General features: G+C 38.3%; 1 protein-coding gene across 2 annotated transcripts; it reads right to left on the bottom strand.

Moving 5' to 3' along the window:
- Positions 1 to 2,265: 2,265 nt before the first annotated feature.
- Positions 2,266 to 24,215, bottom strand: wdr75 (WD repeat domain 75). Of its 2 annotated transcripts, none has more exons than XM_041807238.1 (21): positions 24,087 to 24,215; positions 23,673 to 23,802; positions 21,465 to 21,530; positions 21,124 to 21,223; positions 20,410 to 20,534; positions 19,505 to 19,575; positions 18,545 to 18,661; positions 18,228 to 18,316; positions 16,465 to 16,623; positions 15,380 to 15,439; positions 14,921 to 15,036; positions 13,440 to 13,615; positions 13,109 to 13,266; positions 12,421 to 12,604; positions 8,240 to 8,334; positions 8,043 to 8,138; positions 7,696 to 7,865; positions 5,783 to 5,842; positions 5,173 to 5,313; positions 5,002 to 5,093; positions 2,266 to 2,750 (listed from the first exon to the last, which is right to left on the bottom strand). In XM_041807238.1, exons 1-21 carry the CDS (start codon positions 24,170 to 24,172, stop codon positions 2,531 to 2,533), a joined length of 2,511 nt encoding a protein of 836 aa, XP_041663172.1. In that variant the 5' UTR covers positions 24,173 to 24,215; the 3' UTR covers positions 2,266 to 2,530. The 2 variants fall into 2 exon arrangements, with proteins under 2 accessions (XP_041663172.1, XP_041663173.1); XM_041807239.1 differs by having other exon boundaries at positions 12,421 to 12,601.
- Between the last annotated feature and the right edge of the window lie 2,662 nt (positions 24,216 to 26,877).

The following is a 26,877-nucleotide window of genomic DNA, read 5'->3' as shown; positions in this document are numbered from 1 at the left end:
CTTGAAGGAAAAGAAAGAGCAACTTTATTCTCAAAATCCCAAATTTTCACTGAAATCCCCTTCCCTCCCCTCTGATGCTCATCCTTAACTATGTATTTCATATTACACTATTAGGGCCCCTCCAAATAAATTAACTAAGAAAATCTTTTTCTTTTTTTTAGAAAATAATCCAAATTGTAAGAATGATAAAGCCAAAAATTTAGAATAAACCAAACTAATTTTTAAAAAGATTAACAAGTAAATTTACCAAAAAAAAAAAAAATCACTGAGTTAAACACAAAACTTTCAAGTTTAAGAAGTCATACATTTACATATTCAAGTAGACAAAAAAATGTAGACATTCTTGAGTTTACAAGTCTAGAATTAAAACTTAGATTGTATTAAAATCATCAAGTCAAAAATAAACTATTGCATGGAAGAAAACCACAGCAGATAAAGTCATTTGCATTGCATTGCATGCATCCTTATTGAATTACATTTTTTTCCTGGGACTGAGCTAAAAGAAAATACTTGGGATCACAGCATTTAGTCCAGAATCATAACATTATAATAAGCATTCAGACTTTGAGGGGACATTGCTGCTAACTGTGGCAGTTGAGAAGAAAACAACACACTGACAGCATCCAGGGTATGATCTGATCCAACCAGTGTTTGAGTTTTCTTTCCTCTACATTTACAACATTGTAATGTCAACATTTTATAAATTATAAACTTGATATTTTTGACTTATATAAAGTTGAAGTAGGTATTTCTAGCACAACTTCACCAACTTCCAAGATGCCTGGAGGATAAATAACATCTTGGAGGAAACAGAAAGCTCCAGCAAAACTTGAATTTACAGAAAAACAAACATTATTAATAATTACTAAATATTAATAAAACCGTTCTCTAAACCAGTGGTTCTCAACTGGTCCGGCCTCAGGACCCACCAGTCTGTCTTAAGACAGGTCACGACCCAAGTTTCCAAAAAATTTCAAACAACTGATGTTTTGTTATTGAATATGTAGCAGTTTGGAGCATGGTTGGACCGAAACACCTGATATAAAAAAGGGACAAAACTGACAAATTTTACACCCTCTTTCCCCATCATTAAGTGCAAATTTGTCAATTTTCCAGAGAAATTACTTTATTATCACGGGAAAAGGAGCTATTTATTGCAAGAAGGGAAATAAGTTAGTTAAAATATTGATCAAATATTTAAATTTACCAAATTTAACTGTAAAACAGGGTAAAATTAAATGTATCAATGCATGTTCAATAAGGATTTCAGGACTTTTGCCACCATTTTTTTTTAGACACCTAGGTGCGACACTGAAAACTGCTCCGTGCCCCACTTTTGGGTCTCAACCCAACAGCTGAGAACCACTACTCTAAACAAATAGTGTTTCTGGAGCTTTCTGTTTTCCCAAGCGTTTATAAAGTAAAAATTTATGACCCTTTAAACTCAAAATTGTTTTTTCTTGAAAAATTATTTTCAAACCCCAAAATTAAGTTCGCTTTTGTAAAATTTCAACTTAACAAACTTGAAAAATTAGAGATTTTTGAAAATAATTGATCCTTATCATTTTCAGTGTGGCTCTAATATGCCTTTGCAATTTTCATTTTCACCAATACAGATACCATACCAACAATTATTTTTTTAATTGTAAAGAACACCAAATCTCTCCTCTACTAGAACTGATCCGTCACCAATTTTTATTACCATTATTTTTGGGGCATTTTGTCTTTAATTGATAGGACAGCTGAAGAGAGATGGGAAACATGTGGTGAGAGAGCCAGGGAAGACATGCACCAAACATGCACCAAGATCAGTAATCAATACCAGTGTATTGGCTGTAAATGTTGGCAATTATAATTGCCAACAGCAATCATTAACCTCTTAATGTATTATCTGCCGATACCACTATCATGGTAATAAAATCATTTATCCCTAGTTTGAACTTGACAAGTCCATGTGCCTAAATGCATTGGTTGCTGCCATGTGATTGGCTGATAAGATATTTGCTTCAGTTAGCAGTTGAAAAGGTAAAACCTAATTAAGTGATTAGTGAGTTTTTGTTGCTAAGGTTGATTTTACTAACAGTTTTTTTTACACTGTGACATCAGGATATTGTGACAAACCTCAGTCGTGTGAAGATGTCAAAGGGGAATTTATATCTACTATACCATTTACAGCTTTCACCATGTTGGTTGATAGCGGCCACAAAACAGAAGAACTGTTATGTAAAATCTTGGAGGAGAACTTGCTTCAATCTGCAAGGGAGCTGTGACTCAGTAAGAGATTTATTTTCCAAAAAACAACTACAAAAATAAACACAAAGGTCTCAGAAACCATGCTGGTATCCTGGAGAGAACCACATTCATTCCAGCTTCAACTTTTACCTTCAAATCTTTTCTGTTTTGTATTTGCATGGTGATTCGTTCACATTTTTTTACTCTGACATCATAGTTTACCACAATAAAACTCCATTAATGTGATGTTAACTTTCTCTGCACACTGCATTACAAGAGTCTTTGCACAGGGTCACATTCACGAGTCCAGCAGGCCTGTGATCCAGCTGTGGTCCAGTTTCCTCACCCTCCTCAGTTCTTGAACCTGAGCTTTGGTCAGAGCAGTTTCAGACTCAGCGTCCTCGACTCCCACAGACGACTGCTGGGTTACCCTTAAGCTGCTCGTTTCCATTTCCCCTTCTGAATCCTCTTCCTCTTTCTCACTCTCCATTTCCTCCTCTGCCAGTTTGTTTTCCTCTCTGAGCCCATGAGAACAAAAACAGAGGCAAAAAAAGTTAGCATGACTGCATATTTTTGGAGATAAACCATTAAGTCCACATTTCTGCATTTTAGCTCGAGGTTTTAAATCATGTGAAAAAGCTGCAGATTTGTCATCTTGTGGTGACTTTATGAGATCATACTGTGAGAACAGATATGAAGTCATGGAGGGGTCAATAACACAGAATCCCCCCTAGCTCACATTAACTTAATAAAGTTTAAAGACGAACCAATAACCATGACTGTACAATTTTTCAGTTTTATTATCTTGTTACATAAGCTCTTTCCTCCTGTGTTTTTATTGATATTACTTATGCATAATTGTCAGTTTGTAAAGTTGACATTTCTATGATCCACGTCCTGAAATCAATAAGGACATTTTTCTAAGTATTCCCAGAGTTATTTGAACAGTTATTTTGTGAGGTTTGCTCATTTTATAAGCAAAGTAGAAGAGGTGTTAGGACTATTTCAATGAAATATCATTATTATATTGCCCATATTACCTCAGGTGCTAAAGGGCTTGACGGTTAAGGGCAGTAACGGCAGGCCACCTGGTAGTTCTATGAGACTGTAGATTGGCTGTGTGCAGTCTGTTCTGGATTGTCTGTGCTGAGAGCCGTTGGCCATATCGTCCTGCAAACCTTGACTGCAAATCTGTAAAAAATAGCCTACGCTTCCTGAGTGCTGACAGGTTGAGGAAACTGTCTTCTTGGGGTGTCATCTACTTGGGACGCCCACTTTGCAGCCTGTCTCTGACATCCACTGCTCTATGGAACCTGGCGTTCGGTTGGAGCGGGTACTAGGGCTCACTCGAAATAATGCCCCAACTTGGTTTTATGGATCACCAGCTTGACGTTGCCTTATTGCATGGGCCCTAACCAGATCAGTCAAACGTGGCATGCCGATTCTTGGAACAGACACCTACTGACCACTGTAGCAGGGCCCATGATCACAGGTGCTGACATTCAGGTGCCAATCAGCTCACTTTGCCATCCAGTGGACCAAACTTTTGAGTTATGAATTCCTATCTTTTTACTTACTGCAACATAGAACTTCTAAACTTTGAAGAACACCATCGTCTTAGGGTTTTGAAAATGGAAAAAAAAAAAAAGAAAAAAGTTAAAAAATAAATATTTTGTTTTTTATTTATACCTCACGTCCTGCAATAACCGCAGTGACTAGTGTGGGCTTATTTGTTGCTGTATATCTTCTTGAGTCTTGGGTGCAGCTGTGAGAGTGCCAGTCTCAGTTCATTTTCAATGTCCAGTTTTAATCTGTAGTTTGTCTTGATTGAGGCAACAGCAGAAAAATCAAACTCACACAGGTCGGATGTTTCAAAAGGGAGGAGTGTGGCCAGGGATCGTCAAATTTAACTCAGACATTGCTGTCCAAAATGGATATGAATTTTAAATTTTACTGATAATTACCCAATACAAAATGCCTCACAAAACCCATTCCTAAAGAAAGACCTTTACAAAGGGTTGGATTCAAGGATTGGGGACCTGTGTTGTAATGACTTCTTTAAGAGCTATGTCTCTGGAACATTTAGCTTATTAAGACAGCTTTTTTTTTTTTTCTCCTTTTTTTTACCTGTTGACTTCAAAACATTAACAGACACAGGAGTAAAGCACACTGCTCTTCTGGTGTAAAAGTAGCATGTTAGGGATGGCAATCCATTTATCCATTAATCAATTTTCAAAACACTGTGATTCTATTCAGTCTAAGAAAACCCACCTTGCTGAGGATCTGGATAGGTTATTACTGGTTTATATTTACGACTGAGGGAGGGATCAATCATCAGGCCTACATTATTTGCAGATGGCCAGAGTCTGTCTAGATGCATCTGTGCATTTTTTTCAAATGCTTTATATCCTAAAATGATATGATATGATATGTTATGCTGTAGCTACAATGTAATGCGACCCAACTGAACAGACTAACGCCAAGAACAATCTCTGGCACTCACACTGCAGCAGTGACCTTCATATTCAAGCAGAGTAACTCACATCCTGAAGTACTTATTGCTGAGTCATTAGAAGAAAGCCTCTGTTTTCTGTTGCAGAACCATGACTGTGCCAACTGCTTTTACCTTTGATAATTTCTAACAGGATGATACAAACTGCTCAGTTTTGTAAGATTGTAATGAAATCTTTGGACATGAACTCTAAAATAGAGTTAAAATTCCTACATCTTTTAAAAGCTCTTTCATTCGAGCCTTCTTTGTCTACTGACCTTGTTTCCTTAACAGAGACGAGCAGAGACTGAACAAACATGGAGCAGAGGAAAGAGGTGGAGGGGAGGACGTGGGCCGGTGTCGTCAGGAGCTGTGCAGGAAAAACACACTATTACTGCAAAAACTCATTTTGTGCAACACTTGTGTACTAGACAAAGTGGACTACAGACCTCTTTGATAGCCACTGAGCCCTGTGGGAGAGGTGTTCTCTCTGCAGACGCACCACTCGGCTCTTCCTGGTTTTCCTGTTGCCGGTGTTTCCCCAGCAACAGGTAGAATGGTGTCATGGCAACGCTGTCATCAATAACGAGCTTTTGGGCAAGACAAAAAGATGTCAGAATTAATCTTCAGAAGTGATGTTTTTATTGTAGAGCAGTAAAGAGAGAAAATTAAGAAGGGTTGTTTTGATGTTTCATGTTCCCTCTACGACAGCTACTCTGATCCATTAAAGGCTAATTTTCAGGGTAGCTTTGCTGACCTCATGGTAGTGTTTGTAACTCTGAATTTGTCCTTGAAAGTTACCCTTTAAGCATACAGAGACAAAAACATCACGTGGAGTGAAAAGTGACAGTCATCAGCCCTGCTCTGTTTCCCAAGTGTGGTTATGCTCTCTGTTTCAATGAGGAAGTTCTCATAAGAAGGAACCACGTATGAAGTCTCATGTCTCTAGTGTTCATAAAAATGCTGTAAACATGCTTGTTGTTCAACAACAGTTTTGAGCGATGGTTGAAAATGAAAAATGTGTGAGTGAGCAGTGATCAGAGGTCATGTGAGCTGTACCTGTTTGCTTGCTGCCATCAGTCTGTCCTCCTCTGCTTTAGTGGTGAAGGTCATGAGATCCTGTGGAAGAGAGTCCACATGAACCACAGCATGAACACAGTAGAAGCACCAAGACATCTTTTGAATGTTATGCAAGCCAATTCTCCAATTATTTCTTGATATGCAAAATTAGCCCTGTATCATCGCTGTAATTCCAGCCAACAGATTTCAAACTGATTGATGGTAAAAACCCAGACATTATCCTCTCCCCAATGGCTACAGGTAGTTTGTCAGCTTTTAATCAATCTGTAAAAAAAAAAGTGCAAATCCTTGTGTTGGACATTAGGAGGAATTGACTGTATAATTACATATATACTGCCATCAGTCATGTATGTATGTGAAAACCAAGCGGCAACCTCCGGCCCTGAAAAATGAAGCCAATGCGGAAGTGCAAAAAATAGAAAAATTCAGCGAGTATCCACTTGAGGCTGGCTGCAGGAACACCGGTAGTCCCGTCTGGACACCTGTTAAACAGCCGGTTTTTACACTAGAAATAAACTGGTTTACATCCTGGTTCAAAAAACCAAACGTGTCTCATTAGATAATATCTTCTTGTGCTCTTACTGTACAGGGGCTCAATTTTTTTTGTACCACATTGGTTTAGATAATATTTATAAACCTCACTGCAGACTGATTGGTGCGTCTGTTTGATTGACAGATAGCTGGACAGGCAGAAGCTAGGTTTCTGTCAACCAGAATGCTAATTAGCTAGCTGACAGGAAGTTGTGCTTAGTGGGCGGGCCATTAGGTTAATCCAAAGTTCAGTTGAGACCACGATTTCAACATGGAAGCCCCCACTGATTGGCTTCAAGAGCTGTTTGAGTCAGCCAAAAGGCTTTAGCAACACTACACGTCTCACCCTGGCCACTATAAGAGGTAAAAATGGGTGAAAAGAAGCAAAAAGTGGCAAAAAAAAAAATGGCAAAAGGCAGCTAAAATAGGCAGAAAGTTGCAATAAGGATGGTGCAGAAATGGGCAAAAAGTGGTTAGAGAAAGTGGCAAGTAAGGCTGAAAAGGGCAAAAATGGGGCAAAAAAAGGCAAAAACAGGGAAAAAGGTGTTAAAAATGGACAAAAAGCAGCAGAAAATGGTAAAAATTGCAAAAATATGTGACAATTTTGGATGCAACAAAGTGGTGAAAGTGGTTAAAAAGTACCAAGCATAAATCATTCCAACATTAGAACCCAAGCTTGACACACTTTCCATCTCCAAAATGAGGTAACTGTTTGCCAGGATGCTAGCACCAATGCTACTAATCTAACACACATACACTGATCTCATTAATAAATCTAAACTGGGGAAGGTTCACTCTCTGGATTTTATGGGGGCCCAGCCAATTCTGTGGGCAACAAGAACATACTCTAAAAAGAATGATTAAAATCAAAGATGTGCAGACTGGATAAAGACACATCTAAGTCAACATGCATTCTAAAATTTAAAACCATTCACTGGAAAAATAAGACTTTTAAAGACTCATGGCCTTATATTCAAAAACATCCAATTTAAGACTTTTTAGTGATCTGGGAGAATCCTGCTTGAGGTTTGAATCTGTTCCTAATAAGACAAAGGAACGGAGGCTTAGGTCGGTCTAGTTTGACTGAACTCAATCATTCATTTACAGAAATGATTTTATCATTTATTTGGTGTTACAGATTCAGTATCAAAGCGTGGTTTTTTTTTACATCAAGGAGCAGAAAGTTGAGCATTTAATTTCTTATTTTTCTTAATAATCATTGTTACTTGACAAGGCTGCAAAACTCAAACCTGAGTGTCCTAAACTTTGACGAAGTTCCACTGCATCTGCTGTTAGTGAACAACAGAACAACACGTTGCATTTTTGTGGTCAGTTGATGGAGTTTTTTTTTTTTTTTTTACCATGTACTGAGTGAGGAAGTAGAGCTGGGATCTATTGAGCCACTGGCTGCTCTCCTCACAGCTCTCCAGCATCTCCTCCCTCGGAGCAAAGACAGCCCGAGTCACTTTCCCAGAGCAAATGGCCTTACGGGAAAACAACGGCCGAGGTTCACTGGGCTTAAATACGAACACTGAAAAATAGAAAAACAGCAAAATTATCTGTATTGAAACATTGATTCAGACACTTTGATTAGAGTAAGTTTTCATTTTTAAAGTTTCTTCATCACTTTAGCACATGTAGCATTTATACTTCTTTTAATGATATTCAATCGTATTACAAGATTAGACGATTAAAAAAACACACTTACAGTCTGTGTTTCCAGCCTGACAGCAGAAGGCAGCCATGTTTTCAGAGAGCGGGTCAGCCAGCAGCAGGCTGACGTCCATCGACGTGCTCCATTCCACTGCAAATAGAAACATTTGTTTATGTCTGTGTATAAATTAAAATGCATTTCAGCAGGTGCATGCAGCGGTAAACTCCTCTACCATGCATGTGCAGCCTTACGTGAGCAGGTGAGGAGGTTCCAGCAGCAGAGCAGGTTGCCGGCTGTCGTTCCCAGCAGATACTTTGAGCAGCTCAGTCGCCCAAAACAAAGATTCCTGAGAAAGAAAAAAAAAATTCCTTTGTTTTCCTGTAACTTTAAAGAATCCTAAGTTCACCCCTTCACTCCACACATATTTCACAGGATTAGCTTTTCAGGAGTTTTCCGCTTTGGGGGCTTCAAACGGTATCACGCAAGCCGGGTCCGAACACCCACTAAGATGCAAACACCCGGAAAATTGACGTCTGAATGATGAATCAAATACAACCACCTTTTTGTTTTTTTAAACTTCAAAATTGCTGCAACCAGTGCTGTGACTTTCATCAGCCATCTGCGTGTGAGCCCAAACATTTTCTACAGCTGATTTTAGAGTGTCTGGAGCTGATGAGAAAGGAGGTCAAGCAGCTGACCCTGGCTCTACACATCCATAGGTGGTGGTTATGTAAGGGGCACCGGGCAGCTGTCAAAACACTGAAAACATAAATGTCTTACAGTTTCCCTACTCTCTACTTTGAAGTCTTTTAGGCAAAAAATTCCTCAACAGCTCCCAAATTACACAGGAAATGTCTGCTCATTTAAACATGCTGTCTGAGTGCGGTCAACTTTTTGGAGCAGGCAGCTCATCATTATGAATTTTTAATTCAGATGAGTGCATAAACTTTTAAAGAGTAGTGTCACAAATGCATAATGCTGTTCAAATTTTTCTCCACTGAATGTCCACGCTCAGTTTCTGATTGGGGTTTTGCCTGTGCAGACTGCATTTATAGTTACAGATGTAATCAACATAAACAAACAGACAGTTGTCTGGGTGAAAAACAAGCTATTGTGAAGTTTAGAGAAGATGGAAAATCAATTAGCGCCATTGCACAAACATTGGCCATAGCCAGTGCAACTATTTGGACTGAAGAAGACAGAAACCTCTGGTGTAATCAGGAACAGACGTTGAATGGGTAGACCAAGGAAAACAGCAGCAGCTGAACACAGAAATATTGTGGGAGCTGTAAAGAAAGACCCTAAAACAACTGTTAGTGACATCAGCAACAACCGCCATGGGGCAGGAGTGAAGGTATCAGCATCTACTGTTCACAGAAGACTTCATGAACAAAAGTAGAGGCTACACCAGAAGATGCAAACCACTCATTAGCAAGAAGAACAGGAAGTCCAGGCTGGAATGTGCCAAAAAGTACAGAGACGAGCCTCAAACATTCTGGGACAAAGATTTATGGACTGATGAGATGATGATGAACCTTTACCAAAGTGATGGAAAGACTAGAGTTTGTAGTAAGAAAGGATCTACTCATGATCCCAAACATACAAGCTCATCTGTGAAACACAGTGAAGGTAATGTAATGGCTTGGGCCTGCGTGTCCTCTTCTGGGACGGGCCCTAATCTTCACATCTGTGATGTAACACATGATGGCAGCAGCAAAATGAACCCAGAAGTCTACAGAATCATTTTTTCCGCCAATTTAAGTAAAGATGCAACCAAACTGATTGGGAGATCCTTCATCATGCAGCAAGATAGTGACCCAAAACAACAAAAGAGTTCATCTGGGGCAAGAAGTGGAAGGTTTTAGACTGGCCAAGTCAATCTCCAGACTTTGGCCATATAGAGCATGAATTTTACCTGCTAAAGAGGAGACTGAAGGGAGTGTTGATCTCCTGTCTCATATTCATCTTTTTGTCTGAAATGTTTTCAGTCTACTGCAAAAATAAAAGAATTGTCCTCACTGTTCCATTCCTGTACTTTTAGAGGAGGCTGTATTTCTACTGCAGACAAAACCTTAGTTTTGTGTTTCTGGTCCTGATACCCATTTCTGAACAGCTCTCTTCCAAAAATAGATGTATGCACTTATATTAAATGCCATTTTAACATGCATGAAAATGCCAAAGATAGAAGCATAAACTTTTATAAGAAAAAAGAATGACAGCTCCAGCTGTTACAGTTTTAAATACATATTGGGTTTTGCAAACAGTGACTAGTAGTTACAAGGCTTTAAATGTTTATCTCTGTCAGTTTCTTCATTTTTAAATAAAAAAATGCAAGTCAGCTCTCCATGGTTTTCTGAAAAATAAATTTTTATGCTGACTCACTGTTCTGATATTTCCTCTGAAAAGTGGTACAGAAACTAACAACAGTAGTTTCATGTCCTCAGTGACCCCAGGGGCCCCGTTTTTGTGAGAGAGGGGAAAACCGGCCAACATTTCTGAGACTCCAACAACGTTGCGAAACTGTAATCTGTCCCTGTGTCCGGATGGCTGACAGACAGTATTTCTTTTTCTCAGGCTGCTACGCCTCCTGTCTGCTGTGAGAAACAACACCATGGATGTCTGCCAGAGCGCTGGAAAGAAGGTTTTTAACTATTTAATGACATCAACTACAGAGGAGCCCAGACAGCAACACTTAAATTGCATCTTGATGGACCAACTAAACATTTTAAAGTGCAGTAGCTCGATATCCAACAGTCATTTTAATAAAGCTGCGGGACAGAAATCTTTTTTACTCTATGATGTGAGTTAAAGCCAAAATTTGGCTCCTGATTCAGCATGGTAGGTTTCACAGCAGCAAAAACAGAGGTCCTAGGCACTCAATATTGGGTAAACAGCTGTTTTTGTTGAGTATTTCTGTAAAGCTTGCACACTGTTTAAATTGCACAAATATGTTCATTTTTTTACAAGCAAGGCAAAGTTGAGCCCCAGTTATAGCTGGCTTAGGATATTTAAATGGGAAACTGTCCTTGTCCTGGTATAGACATTGAGATCACTCGCTACAGGGGTAGAAGTACCACTGTTGACATAAGGGTACTTTATATTTCTGTTGGCAGGTATGCGCTAGGTGAATTTAGGATAGTGCTGCATGAGTCAAACTGTTGCCAGGCCCCATACTATGGCAGGGGTTTTAGTCTGCATGGACAAATAAGGGCCAGTCCCCCTTTTATTGATGAAGCTATAATAACAGATTAACATAGTAATTACCTTGTGTTTTTATTTTAATCAGTGCAGCTTTAAGCTGTTTCAAATAAGAGTCTATTTGAAACGGTGCAGCTTTTCTTCGCTTTACAGCCGAGATCCTCACATGTGAGGGGCCTCGGCCAATCAAATCCTTTGCTCAGATAGAGCTCACGACTGAAGGCAAAAATACACAGGCACAAGGAGAAGTAGAGAAAGGAGATTTACTGAGGGACAAATGGAGTGAGTGATGACAAACAGATTGCTCATGAAAAGAAGACAGAGGAAAGCATAGTTTTTCTTCAAAAGAGGACTGTTATGTGTTCATTCTCTCTGCTACAGACAGCACGCTACAGGAAGTTTGGACCAGTATGACTACTATGTTTCAGCACCGTCGTGGTGATTAATGCTATAGTGTCTAACATCAGTACAAGACAAGCACGTCTTTAAGCAGTAATCCACAGAAAATTAAATTTAAATTTAATCCCCATTTTCTGTCTCTCTGGCTCAGCGCCAGGCAGCTGCACTCTGACCAGCAGCATTTTTTTCAATCTGAGAGGATCATATTTCTTGTTAGTGGGTGCAACTTCTGCTCATTAAACAGACACATCCACATTATCCTAGAGCAAATTTTACTGCCTCATTTTTTAATGATTTTGAGGCTTAATTTTACAAACTTAGAGATGTTTTTAATGACTGAAATTTGGCCTGGTGGTTGATAACACAATTGCCTGTCATACAAAAATACTAAAATACAGATTTTGTTACCACTGTATAGGGACTTTAATAGCGCAGCACTACTTTGGGAGCAATAAAAGTATGAGAAAATAACATAGAATGAACCTGCTCCAAAAAACAGAGAAACTTGTGATGACTAGACTGCAAAAGGCATTTCTCTATACAGAGGCAACGAGTCTCACAAATACCAAAGTCTTGATACTTTAGCTGTCCACATGAATCCCTCTTTGTTTCTGGTTTCATCTTAAATGTCAAAATTTGCTCATTAGATTACATAAAGAGGCTTTTGCAACTACCTTTTCTGTTTTTAACATCTAATTTTGTGAAGTTAACCAATAAACAGGCTGTTCTGATTTATAATACAAATACTATTCTGACCTCATGTAAACATACTGGTTGTTAAGTTTTGGTATTGAGATGTTTCTAGTGTGTTAGTTACTAGCGTTTCTGCTCTGACCTGACGGCTCCTGGAGGCTGGGACAGAGTGGTCAGGAGCTCCCAGGAGGCCGGGCTCCACACAGTCACCACCTCCTGAAAACTGACGGCCAGCAGAGACCCGTCGGCTGAGAAACAGCAGCACTCAGGCACCAGGCTGTGATAGGCCCCGACAAAATCACATGACCAGGACGAACCTTCATCTGCTAAAAGAGAGACAGACACAGAGTTTGGATTAGTGAGAAACTCAGTAAATTTCTCTCAGATCTGACCATAAACCTCATCTGGTGTAAGTCATATTGGAAGAGGCTGGCACCTCTGAACTGACACGATTTTCTATGATTCCTAAAGATTTCTTCAAGTGATTGTTACACAACAGGCTCTGGAACCAAGTCCTTTCTGGACAACACTGATGCTGGGACAGATATTATTCATTCACTGACTACTTCATTAGGTGTGGCAATTCAACTGCTCTAATCAGCCAACCACATGGAAGCAACCAATGCATTTAAGCACATGGTCATCTTCACCATGACTTTCTTCCAAGCTGACATTCCAAAGTACCACATTGTGGTTTAATTTGCTGATGTGCTCTCAGCTCATGTTCCCCCCTTTGCATAAGTGAGCAGTAAATGACCGCACTTAAACACAGCTCAGCCAACTATTTGTTTTAGTTGAACAAGTAGAGACTGAGAGAATCTGCAGCTTACCTTCTGTGTGGGCTGCAGCAGTGAGCTGCCAGGCTTTGAAGTGTCCATCTTTGCTGGCAGAGACCAGCATGGTGGTCTGGCTGTCGGCGGCATGGCAAAAGCACATGGCTGTAATCTGGTCCTCGTGGGGAGCCGAGATGGTTGTGTTCAGCACAAAACTGCAGGTCAGACAGTTGGCATGTCAGAAAAAGGCACTATTATTACTGAACCTGACACATATAAAAGAAAAATAAAGGATTAGATTGCAAAGCAGTGAGGCCTTATTTCAATCATCTATGATATTGATGATCTGTGTTGCTGACTGACTGGAGCATCACTCAGACGTCTGTACCTCTGTGTCTGTTCATCAAAAGCCCACAGCTTCAAGTTCAGCTCCAGCTCAGCAACTTTCTGTTTTCTTTCTTCCACCGTTGCCAGCCAGCTGCCAGACGCATCGAAGGCAGCCTTCACCACCTCAAACTGCTGCAGACCGGACTCATGAATAAACTCCTGCTGCACTATATCCAGCTGCAGGAAACACAGAAGACATCACAGAGAGACTTTAATAACCAAGGCAATGCTCAAAGAATTTAAAGGGTCATTTCAGTATTTCTTAACTATTCACATATTTGGGGTTTAAACTACTTATTGCTTTACAAATTTGGAAGTGCTAACATGTGCTCTAAAGCAGTGGTTCCTAACCTGGGGTCCAGGCACACCCAGGGGGGTGCGTGACCCTGTCTGCTCTGAGGTTGTCAAAATAAGATTCGTATATTTTTTTAAAATCATGATTGTAAATGTATGAAGGCCCATTAGAGCCAACCTACAGATGAAAAAGAAGAGAGAATTTGAATTTATGATCAAAAGTCAAAATTTTTGTGGAGAAATTTAAAAGGTTTTGAGATTATAAGTCATATATTTACAAGACAGCAATGTGTTCAGATTTGTTTCTTTTTAAATTTTGACATTAGGAACTCAAATACTATAAATTTAAAAAGAAACAAATCTGAAAACAGTGGTTAGATTTTCATCTTTTTGACTTTATAATTTCAACAAGTCTAAGATTTGGCTTACATACATTTATGACTTTTAAAATAAACATTTTTGAGTTTTTTTCTTGTAAATTAAGTTGTTTTAAACCTGACAATTAATTTAAACAAGATTTAAAAAGATTTTTTCTTGAAAATAAACAGCTCTTCTTTATTATTGTTTTATTTTTCTGGAGTGGCTCTAATAGGCCGTTGTAATCACAGATAGTTAATAAAAAGATCTTCTGTTAAGAACAAGTGTATGTAGGCCCATTATGTTGGGATTTTGTCAGTGAAAAAAATTAAATTGATGTTTAATTTTTCCTAATTGTCCCTGGGGGACTTAGTTTTTCTTAGATACGAGCAGGGGGGCAGGGGCCCTAAGGAAAAAAAGGTCGGGAACCACTGCTCGAAAGGCTACACATATTCATTAGGTGCCATTACATCCTATCAAAGGGGTAATTTATGCATTGCATCAGCATCCATTTTTGACACCTTGATAATTCACCTTTACTCATTCTTATCACCAGCAGCAAATAAAGCAAAGTAAGAGCCACAGCAATGATGTACGGGCTTTCATCCCTTATCCTGCAGGTTGGCACTGGATCTGTGTTGTTAATGTAAAGTGTGGATGCATGTACTAAGTGCAGTTAACTTGGTATCCTTGTACTAAAAATTGCCCTTCAAGAGAGCCATATTTATTCCATGTCAGATAAAGACAAAGCAAAAGAGTTTTAAAATAACCACAAACTTCCATGGCCCAGCTTTTTGGTGACATATACAAGTTTATGAAGGGACAACTCACATTGTAGAGCAGTTTGTCTCTTTGGAGCGAGTAAAACTGCAAGTGTCCTGGTTTTCCATTCAGCACCAGAGATTTGCTGCGAGGGTCGACCATTAAGTCTGTCCTCACACTTTCTCCTAAAATAAAGCAAAAAAGAGTCACTTGTTATTCTTATAAAGAGGAAAATGTTTGGTACAAGTGACAGAGAAGACAAAACCTCAAAGTTTTAGGAAGGTTAAACAGGGTAAAACATCTGTCTAGTGAAACAAAACAAAGCTAAAGTAGCTCACAGGGTATGTCTGGTTGAATTTGACATTTAAAACAGGTTCAATAATACACTTTAATGAAGTCGTAACCTTCCCTCTGACTGTTTTCCAGGAAGTGTGAAGCTTATTTATGATTATATGTTCATCATTTATGAGCCCATGCAGCATGTTTATGATCAATGTACGTGCCGTGCCAAATACAGGCTGTACTGACCTTTGACCAGACCCTGAATGACAGCTGAGACTTTCACACAGCTCTGGATGATCGTGACCTCTGAAACACAAATTACGAGTCAGTTAACACAGTTCTAGTTTCATCATTTCACTTCTTAAAGATGACACAGATCACACATGTGATGCAGATGTCAGCGACTCTGTTTCTCATGTTCTGCCCCAAAACCTCAAAACTTTACATGGAACAGTGAACAATTTTGAAACATAAAATTCTTTAAAAAAGGGAAATAAAATCTCCACTGTTGAACCGTAAGGATGGGAAACATTGGCCTTCAAGCAAAAACAAGCTTCTACATAACAGTCTAATTTTCTGTGATACAATGGTATTTCAGACGGCATGGTGATTCTTTCTATTTATTTGCCTTAAAGCTTGTTTTTTTTTTAACCATTTACCCAATTCCTTTTACTTCATCACTATTAGTCAGTGGAGCAGGATGTCAATGCTTTCTTTAATTTCTTAAAAAGCTCCAACATATTATGCATTTTAATGTCTTATCTTTGCCTAAAATCAAATGTTTTAGTGTAAAGTATTCTATTCTACCAATATTATGTCATTTAATACACAGTTATATCCAATATTAGATAAACATGCAGAGGGATTAATAAGGCATTTTATGAGATTTGCTCATGCTTTTTAACTTTGATGATTTGGAAGCTGGCAGTGTGACAATCTAACCTATTTTCTTTAATCCAGTTGACAAGTTTTTGTGTCTTGTCTTACAGATTCTGTGTTTTTCATAAGTTTATACCTTGGAGTTTTGTTATATTTATGTGAGCCTAAGATTTAAAGTGAAAAACAAATTTTGGAAATGTTTAAAAAGTCCAGATCAGACGTTAAAGACATTTCACAGCTATACTTGCTGCTTAAATGACTCTTTTTCTTCTAAGCGCCACATTCCAGGACACAGACAAGATCTCTTTAGTTGAGAAATTTAAAGCTTGCTTCTCTTAAATCCTTAACTTCTACTGACAACTACATGCTGATTAAACCGCTCATACACAGAGCTTTAAGTCGATTCTTTCCAGAAAGCTTGCTGCTGATCAGAGTGTGCTAAAGTTCCTCACTGTTGTCGCTGTGGGAGGTACAGAACAGCGCTCCGTCAGGTGAGACAGCGATGTGTGTGATGGCGGCGCCCAGACGGGGCAGAAAGTCCTTCTGGCTCTCCTGGTTGTATCTCCACTGGACGAGCACAGACTCGACACCTCCACTCAGCAGGTTTGTGCCTGAATACACAAAGAAGAAGATGATACAAAGACATAAGCAAAAGGGAGATTAGGTCTGTGCCTGATGTTGACTGAGAGATTAAACCTCGTCACTCTTGCTGATGAGAACCAGAATTTCAAGTTGGTTAAACAAATCATTGATATTTTCATAATGTGGTTTCCAGTGCTGGTTAAATGTTGTGGCTACGCTTTAGTGCAGCTGGCTGTGACTAGTTGGGCTGTAGCTCTGGTTTATGGGCCTGATTTCCCTGCTCTACAGCGTAGACTTAAACCAGCACAGTAGAGATGGCATCTCAAGGGAGCAGCATGGTGGCATTTTAATGTAAAAATTAACTGTATGTAAGCCGTGTCTGTTAAACTAGAATATGAACCAGAGCATTCTGAAGGCAGCCCTAGTATGTCGACATTAACCTCCTGAGACCGGAGCTTTTGTTTGGAGTGTATTTTAAGTTTCTCCCATTCATTTTGGAACAAACTACCCCAAAATTGATTCAGACAGCCCCAAAATGTTGTAGTAAAACTTCATCATAAAACCTAAACATTCAAATAACTAGAGAAGCACTCTGAGAGCGCAGACCTCCGCCATTAGCCCTATCTCCCAATAGTACAGAATCCTTTAAAAAATTCCTGGATCCAGACGGTGATCCAGATCACTCCCAAAATCTAATCTGTTCTTGCTTATCTCATTTCTGACGTTTCCTGAAAATTTCATCAAAATCCGTCCATAACTTTTTGAGTTATGTTGCTAACAAACAAACTAACAAACCCTGCCAATCACATAACCTCCTTGGCGGAGGTAAAAAAAAATCTCCCGCATACAATTCCATGTAAATTCCTGAAAATTTTAAAGCCAGCCAAGGAAAATCCACCAAAATTAATAAGCAAATTTCACCCATTTTAAAAAACTTTCCCCAAAATTCCATGAAAATGATGGCAACAAACATCCAAATAATTCTGATATTCTTAGAACATTTCAAGAAATCCCACCCAGATCAAAATTACAAAAATATATCCCAAATTTTGACCAAAAGGCCAAAACATTTCCAAACAAATTTCCCCAAACATCCAAAATAAAAAACCTTTCCCAAGTTCCCATGAAAATACAAAAAAAAAGTTACTTAAAGCAAAATTCTGCAGCTTTCAATGAAACTCCCAAAAATTTAGAAACATATCCACTAAATTTACGAGAAAATACTTGAAAATTTACAAGCAAAAACCCAGAAATATCAAAACGGCAGATTTTCCCAACATTTTAAGCAAATGGACATTCTGGATGACTGACTCAAAATTCTAGCAAAAATAAATAATAATAAAGGAAAGCCAATATTAGATATCCTTTTATGTACATGCAGGGTCATAAGAAGTCAACCTGCAAGAACTGGAGGCTGGTGGTTCTTGCAGAAACTCAGGAAACCAATTTGACATCATTAACCTGAATCTGTTTGGTCTGACATAATCACAACAATAACCGCATGAGATATTCTTCTCTTGACCAAAAGTTAAAATTCAGATTTTAATTTTCTCTATCAGATCTTAAAAAACATCTTTGAAAGAAAAGCATCTCCAATGATAAAGAAAGAAAAACATTATATGACTGCATGTACCTTCAGGTGTGAAGCACAGAGAGCTGACAGCGTTGTGGTGCCAGTGCAGGGTGGAGTAGGTGTACTCTTTCTTATGGTTGAAGTTTCTCCTGAAATGATTAAAATAATACATAAGAAATTCGTCTTACTCAGGAATCTAATAAACAAACTCTAGAGACCTAAAAGTACACCATTAGAAAACAGGACTGATAATATAAAAAAATCATGACTGTTTAGGCCACATGGGGAGACAGAATGTTAAAAATGGTTTTGATGAAAATGTAAGAATACAAACAAGCTACATAAATTCTGCTAGACCTTGTTATTGCTGCACTCACCAAAGGCGAATCTTGCCGTCTTCATGTCCAGTGGCGATGCAGTCGTCTTTGGGGTGGCAGGAAATGCATGTGAACGTGTTCTTTCCTCCTTTCTTGTTGTGTTCTTTGAGGGAAAATCTGTAAGTAACCCCAGAAGCACACACAGATTGATGGCTTTATTTCACAAACTGTGGCTTTGACTGTGGGTTTGTGAACATCTTCTTTGCCTGGTTTACACCTCTGCATTGAATCTACTTTGTAGCTACACCAGGGCAGCCTACGCCACTTTGAGCACTGCAAACTGGTGCGTTGGTTAGACCCCATCACTCTATACTCCATACTCCATACTCTACCCAAAATGCAACTCAACAGTGTGATTCTTAAGCCATTTGTTCATCTCATGTCTACATTTCCTGTTTGTTTTTATACAGGAAATGATGCGACTGAAATTTAGCTCAATATGTTGGAGTCAGAGGTGATAAACATTGAGAAGTAGCTAATTAAACTGCAGTTTTTGCAAAGACACAAAGCGAGGAGAGGTTGGAGGAGATGGACAGTACGGTTGCTGTATCGGCTGAGGCAAAGAACAGGGGATTTTTTTTTTTGCACTTGCTCTGCTACTGAGAGAAACGTGGGTAAGGAAATGCATGCCTGATGTTTTCCGAGGCCAGTATGTAGTTTTGATAAGTTGTGTCGCTGTCCTAGCCCTGACCCTCACAACATTTAGTTCCATTTCTGAGGTGGTGCATGTCAGGTTGTGCACAGGCCTCGGTGTAGGGTTCAGGTGCACATACACCTATATGGCATATGTGATGCATGGATGCAAAACAGAAGTTTAAACCTGGTTTATGAGACAGCATCTTTGACATTAGAAATCAAACTGTAAAAGGAAGAAATTTTGTTGTAAACACATACTAATCCATCATTCATAAAAAAGAATCTCCTCAACTTTCAGCTGAATTATCTCACTGTGCTGCTCACCTGTAAGCCTTCTGTTTCTTGAAGAAGTAGACCTCTAGCTGCAGACCTTTAGCTGAAGCGATATATTCACCCTGTAAGGAATATAGCAATTTATAATCAACACAGAGGACTCTGGGTTTTCTCTTCAAATAGCATAAAAGGGCAAAAAATACCCATTGATAAAAGCTGAAAGATAATGCTTTAATGAATCCCATTTAAGGAAAAACATCTAAACGTAAAGGTATTTTATAAATTGAAGGTTGTCACTTAATAATACATTTTTTTTAATATGATGTGTTTTTAACTGTTCAACTGCCATTAATTTAACAAATGATGGTATGGAAAATACCATAGCTTTGAAGAAAAAGCACCATTTATAAGACAGGTTAACAGGAAAAGAATAAATCCAACAAAAGCTGCAAGAGATCATTTGCAAGCTGTCTAAATTGTACCAAAAACACCAGCAATGCAAAAAAAAAAGTGTATGTTTCTGTGCAAATTAGACAAAGTGTGGGAGGTTGCTTGCATTTTTTAATGTTCAAAATAAGAAATTCCCCTGTACTGAGCATCTGAAGACTTCAATTTTATCTGTCATGGTGTCAGAAAAGGTATCAATATTGTTTGATTTCTGCAATCATTACGAAGAAGTTTAAAATTCTAGTATCATAACAGCCCTAGATGACTCCTTTTTGTTTCAACCAGAGTTTTTGAAGACAGAAGAAAGACCTCTTCTATCATTCTATAACAGGCAGAGAAGAAAAATTAACTTTCAAACCAACACGTCTCTGATATGCCTGAAAGCTAAGGAAGTTCTGTGAATCTGGGATTGATATTAAGATGTAACTAAGCCAAGAGGAGGAGTACAAAAATGTTAGTTGTAGTGGTGTTGTGTAAGTTTGTGTTTGTTATAGTGGTGTTGTATGTACCCCTCTGCCAAAGTCTATGGCCGCTGGGTTGGAGCTGACGTCGCTGAGCACAGCAGAAAGCTCTCGGGTCTCCACCAGCTGATCTCCACTCTGGGGCAGATGTACCGCAACCAGCTGGAACAACTCTGCAAACATGGACACACAAAATCAGACTTCAGCCTATCACACAGTCTCACCCAGAGACCTTTAACCCAGATTCTACATCACCCACATGAGAAGACGTACTGTGTACACTGGCGCCCCCTAGTCAAAGTATAGCAGAATTAAGTAAAGACTGTGCCTCCTCACCAGTCCTGCACACAGTTGAATGACTAAAATGGGATTACAGTAACACAGGCTGTGTTATTTTTTTTATTTTTTACCAGAATTTCTCTCATTAAAATTTGATAAAAGATGATAAAACCACTTAACATAATATGCAGATTTTTAAACACATTTAAACAGCTTCTGGTCTTGAAACTTGGGTATCATTCATTCAGACATTTATTGCAGAGAGCCACTGCTTTAATTTCAACAGCAGAACGCTGTAAGGTTTACTATATTACAGCTACCTTTTTTTAAATTTATTTTATATACTATATAGCAAAATAAATGTTTCTGTTCATAAATGCCCAAGTTTGATTATTTCAAAACATTTACTGACTGTAAATTGCTGGGATAACTCTGACATCAAACCACAGCAACACCCTCACAGAGAAAATCTATCTAACCTACCTGTCCTTTTGTCACCTCTAATGGGAGTAACAACAAAGATGACTCCTTCATGATGTGCTGATGCGTAGATGGAGTGAATTGGGTATCCAATGACATAAGTCTGGAAGAGAACAGACAGCTGTCAAACTAAATGTCTTTGACATGATAGCTGTCTACAAATGTATGAAGATCTGCAAAGTAACACTAGCAGGTTTTATATTAGTTAATTCCTGTATGGAAACTTAGTATATGGTGTCCAAAACAGTCACTATTTTGAAACAAGGTCACAAGAACAAGGATGATTTAGATGAGTGACACTGGCTGCAAATGCAGAGTGAACCACAACAAAACTCATGTGTTACCTTGATGAGAATGCCATCTGTGAAGTCCCAAAGTCTGACAGTGCCATCTGCTGAGCAAGAGAAGACCTGCAACATAAAATGAAATGCATCTTAACACTGATGTTCTAAGAACCTTCAAAAGCAGCTCGTACAATGCATTCAGAAAGTATTCAAACATCTCTTGCTTATGTGTATTATTTTTATCTTATGTTGCAGCCTGATGCTACAGTAAAAAAAAAAGAAAAAAATCATTTATCCACACTCCGTACCCCATCAGACAAAGTGAAAACAGACTTTTAAATTGTTTTTTGAACATTTATTTAAAAGAAAAAAACTTGAAGTAAGTATTCAGACCCTTTGCAAAACACACTTTAAATTTAGCTCAGGTTCCTCTCATTTCCCTGGATCTTTGCTGAGTTGTTTCTACACCTTGACTGGAGTCCAGCTATGGTAAATCAAACTGATTGGACATGATTTGCAAAGGCACCCACCTCTCTATAGAAGGCCTCACATCTGACAATATATATCAGAGCAAAAACCAAGCCATGAGGTCAGAGGTACTACCTACAAGAGCTTAGAGAGAGGACTGTTGACAGGCACAGATCTAGAGAAGGCTACTGAAGCATTTCTGTTGCACTGGAGGTTGCAAGAGCACAGTGGCCTCCACATTTCTAAAACTGAAGGAGTTTGGCAAACTAGGACTCTTCCAAGAGCTGGCCACCCAGCAAAACACAGCAATCAAGGGAGAAGGGCCTTAGTAAGAGATGTGACCAAGAACCCGATGGTCACTCTGACTGAGTTCAAGTGTGGAGATGGGACAAAATTTCAGAAGGACAACCATCACTGCAGTTCTTAATGGATCGGATCTGGGCAGAGTGGCTAGATGGAAGACTCTCTTCAGTAAAAAAAAAACCCATGAAAGCCTACTTGGCCTTCACATGGAGTTTCTGCAAACTCCATGTGAGGAGACGCCCTCATACACCATTGTAATAATGGATAGTTTATACATAGATTTTTGGGCAAGATCAAGTGTGTGTTGGTCTATTAAGGTGGGATGTTGTCAATGAAAGTGATTAAAATTCATGTTTAATAATTCAAAGTGGATCCTGGCGGGATTAGCTTTTCTTAGATAAGAGTAAGGCTGGGAAATTAATCACACATTAGATTAAATCACAATATGGCCTGCTGCAATTTAGATAACACAGAAGTTACAATATTTCTTAAACTTTAAATATGTCAAAATACTAATTCAGTACATTCATTTTTTGTGACAGCTTTACAAGCTTTACCTCCTCCACCCCAGCCCCTTTATGGCTTAAAGCTTGATGCATCCTCATATTCAGATTCATGCTACTATGGATTAATTGCTTCTGAAATAATTTCATTTTTTTAAATGTACATTGTCAATTATATGTCCTTTCATATGGGGATATCTGGCCATGTGCATCCTGGAAAGTCAAGAGCGACTTTCCAGGATGCATAATCAAGAGAGACTAACCCAGGAAGCATCTTTAGAGCAGAGCCAATCTGCCAAGTAAAATTGTAGGCTGCATTTTGCAATGAAATGGTAAAATGTATGATGAGTGTTCCTGACTGAATGTAAGTTATAATATGAATTGATTTATTACTTGAATTTGTTGAAAAATGCATAAATTGAGTAATCTAATAATAATCGCATATTAAATCCAATCGCAATATCGGAGAAAATCGTCGCAATTAGATTATTTTTGCAAATTGTTCAGCCCTAGATAAGAGTAATGCGGAAAAATTTTAGGAGCCAAAGCTCTAAAGTACACACAATATGCCTGCAGACATCTTCAGAGACTGTGTCAGCTAAGCCATGCCCAGCTGACTAACAACAGGGCTTACAGTCTGCATCGTTCTGATGTGTAGACATTTTGTGGGGGGTGCAGACTTCTCATAGGCTTCTGTGTAAGGTTTAGGGCTACGCAAAGCTGCAGCATAAGCTCAGGTAGATGAAAGAAACCAGGGCTTTAATAACACACCAAAACGCATCAACGAAAATAAGGACAGAAATATTTTTCAGAGAGAAATTAAAAGACCACTTGAAACAGCTAACATGCTTACAGTAAAACTAAAGTGGTAATGTTAGAGTATTTATCCAACACTGACAAGAAAAGTGGCATGTTTCAGTATCTCTGTTTGACTGAGCTGGAAACCAAATACTTTCTCTCCACTTCTCGAAACTGTGAGCTGGGATTACTTTACCTGTAAGTGGTTGGAGGGTTTGAGCAGTACACCTGTCACCAGGTCTGTGTGTCCCCTCAGGTCGTGGATACATTCTTCCGTGGAGGTGCTGAAAACCTTCACCGACTCTCCAGAGGCGCACAGGAGAAACCTGAACCCACACAAAACAAGTGTTTTACAAGGAAAATCGCAGTTTACGAACTACAAGACAACAGTATTCAGATGTGATATATATACAGAGTTATTTTCTGTAACTGGAATATTCACAAAGATGAGGTAAGTCTGTGGATAAAGTGTTTGTAAATACAACCACTCAGGCATGCTAATGCTAACAGCTAGCACCGGCTCCAGTATATTAGCAATAAATCAATATGGAGGGCAAAAAATCTTCCCGCACTATTAAACAACATAACCAGGATGTTAAAGCGCACTTACTTAGAATCATTGGTTATGACAGGCTCTCTGAAGTTTATTTTACTGCCACCTCGGTGAACCACGCGGATATCCCCGTGCTCAACCATGTTTTACCTCTGACCTCGCGGCTTCTTCTTCGGGGATTTCGTTCACACGTTTGTTATCCCGCTTTACCGCCACCTGCTGGTTTGAATTGATCACTTACTGTTAAACAACCCCAGCATGTCTAGTTTGTCCTTTTTTCTTATTTATGAATGAACATCTATGTTAATGTTCAATGACATTATTGAAAAGCAGTAAGTGTAATTGCGTTTAGACAGTTTTTCAAGTTCTATTCATTTTAACTATTAATGATAGAAGAAAATGCCGTTTTTTAAAATTCTTTTCCTGGTGTCATGTTTCTCCTTTTCTTTTTAATTCTAAATATAGGCTTTATTGTATTTAATGTCCTACTTTTTCGCTTTTTGGGATATCTCTTTTTTGTGCTGTGAATGTTTTTTGATATTCAGTTTGTAACTTTTGAAGCACTTTGAATTGCTGATATTTTATATTTTATTTGTCAAAACTTCTTAGTAGTAGAAAAAGCTATTTCAAAGGATTTTAGTCAACATGCATCTCTTGCTCTGACCCTGTAGCTCTTGAGATGATTTTACTGGATACTTTTTGTGAAAATTAAAGGGAAAATCTGCTCAGTGCAGAGAATAATGCAAGATCTGAAGCATGTATTTCTCAGCTAAAAACATACAAATGTTAACTGGCGTTAAAAAATTACAAAACCTGTGCTTTATGGGACTACTTGCAAAGTACTTTATATTTTCCAAAATATAAAAGTTGCTCCTATTTTGAAAATAAAGGTATTTAAAGAGTAATCGTGGCACTATTGTAAACTTAAAGGCCTTTCTGCAGGCATTTTGTAAACCTTTCAAGTTCTACTGAATACAATATTAATCATAGCCTTTTATGTCATTGTGTATTTGTTCAGCCTGCAAATTCAAATGCAATTGGGATTAGACTGATGCAGAACTAATTTGACGGAGTCTGAAATATGGGACAGCCTGCTGCGCTTTGACCACATCAGTCTTTATGATATTCAGATAGTAGCTTTTTGAAGCATTTTAATTTGATATAGGCTATATATATATATATATATATATATATAAATTGGCTGCTTGGAAAAAATAATAAAGGGAGAATGCATTACAGTGAAAGTAGGCATATTTCATGCAGTGTAAATCAAACTGCTATTATCAGTTTCACTTGTTCATAAGTCTTTTGACTTGACCACTTTATTTATTCATTTGCTTTCATTGTATTTAATTCATTCATTTATGTATTTACTTATTTATTTTTTTAATTGTTTAAATCATTTATTTATTAATTTGTTTTTATTCAAATTTTACTATTCATTCATTTATTCATTCATTCACATATTTATCTATTCACTTATTCATACTTCATTCATTCTATTATTTACTCATACATTCATTTGTTAATTCACCTGTCTATCTATTTATTTACATAGTCTTTTATTAATTCACACATCTATTTCTTTGATTTATTCATCCGTGCCTTTATTTATGTATTTGTTATTAAAAATGTATTTATTTGTCAGTTTTTGTTTCTTTTAAATTATTGTTCATTTCTTTATTACTTCTCCTTTGTATTAATCTATTCACATTTTGATTCATTTATTTACTTATTTTTATTCATTCATTCATTTATTCACACTTCTTTGTAATCATATTTTATATCTATTTATTTATTACTTATTTATGTATCTCTTGGTTTGTTTTCATTTCATTTCATTAATTAATTCATGCACTTGTGCATTTATCTATATACTTTTTATTTATTCTTGCATTTAATAATTGATTAATTAGTTCACTTACTTATATATTTATTTATGCAATTTTCATTTAGTTACATCAGGCCTATTCAGTTGGCGACCCAGAACCAACCCCCAAGAGGCCCAGCCTGTGGTCAAGCCTGTGGTCATGCCAGAGATGCTGAGGGCAACATGTTTCTCAAGATTTTATAAATTCCCACAGTATTTCAGACCATGAATGCAACACTTTGCGTAGCCTAGCAACAGTCTAACTACAATGCACTGCGTTGTTTTGAAGCGTGGCTAGCAATGCTAACAGAAGTAGCCCCAAGATAGCGAGTATCAAATAAATCAGAAATGTCAGCTGAGCACCACGACTTGCTTTTGCATAATGATGTAAGGTGGCTGTCAAAAGGTAACGCACTGCAGCGTTTCTGTGATCTGAGAGAGGAGATTACAACTTTCCTCCGCAGAAGAAGCAAGCAAAAAAAGGCAGAGGCACACTTGAAACACACGCTGGACAACAAATTCATGGCCAACGTTTGCTTTCTCTGTGGCATATTCAAACACCTAAATGACTTAAATTTGGGACTACAGGGCAGAGACAAAAATGTCATTGATCTTGTAGAACAGATGCGCGCATTCCAAGTCAAACTCGACTTTTTTGCAGATGACACGAGCACCGGCAGAATGCTGCATTTTCCGACGCTACGCAAATGCATCTCATTCTCGGCACATATCACGGATGTGATGACGGATTTCATTGCAAGGCTGAAAGAGAATTTCGCAAGTCGGATGGATGGACTTACTCTGCCCACAAAGGTAATGGGCTTTACCAGGGACCCTTTCACTGTTGCAACAGCAGGGGGCATATCCGCCAGAGCAAAGGAGGTGGTCCCCTCCATAGACGAGGGGAAATTCTTACTGGAACAAAGGAACCAATGAACTTTTGGAGTAATGTCAATCAACACCAGTTCCCCAACATTC

Source organism: Cheilinus undulatus, linkage group 15 (assembly GCF_018320785.1).
Source record: "Cheilinus undulatus linkage group 15, ASM1832078v1, whole genome shotgun sequence".
NCBI classification, from domain to species: domain Eukaryota; kingdom Metazoa; phylum Chordata; class Actinopteri; order Labriformes; family Labridae; genus Cheilinus; species Cheilinus undulatus.
The sequence above is the reverse complement of the archived record's forward strand: the minus strand, read 5'-3'. Positions and strand labels throughout refer to the sequence as shown.

Coding starts and splice junctions, on each gene's coding strand:
- wdr75 (XM_041807238.1), bottom strand. CDS start 24,172: ATGGTTGAGCACGGGGATATCCGCGTGGTTCACCGAGGTGGCAGTAAA. Junction 21,224..21,464: donor CAGATGGCATTCTCATCAAG/GTAACACATGAG, acceptor GTTCTCTTCCAG/ACTTATGTCATTGGATACCC. Junction 13,267..13,439: donor TTTGATGAACAGACACAGAG/GTACAGACGTCT, acceptor TCTGACCTGCAG/TTTTGTGCTGAACACAACCA.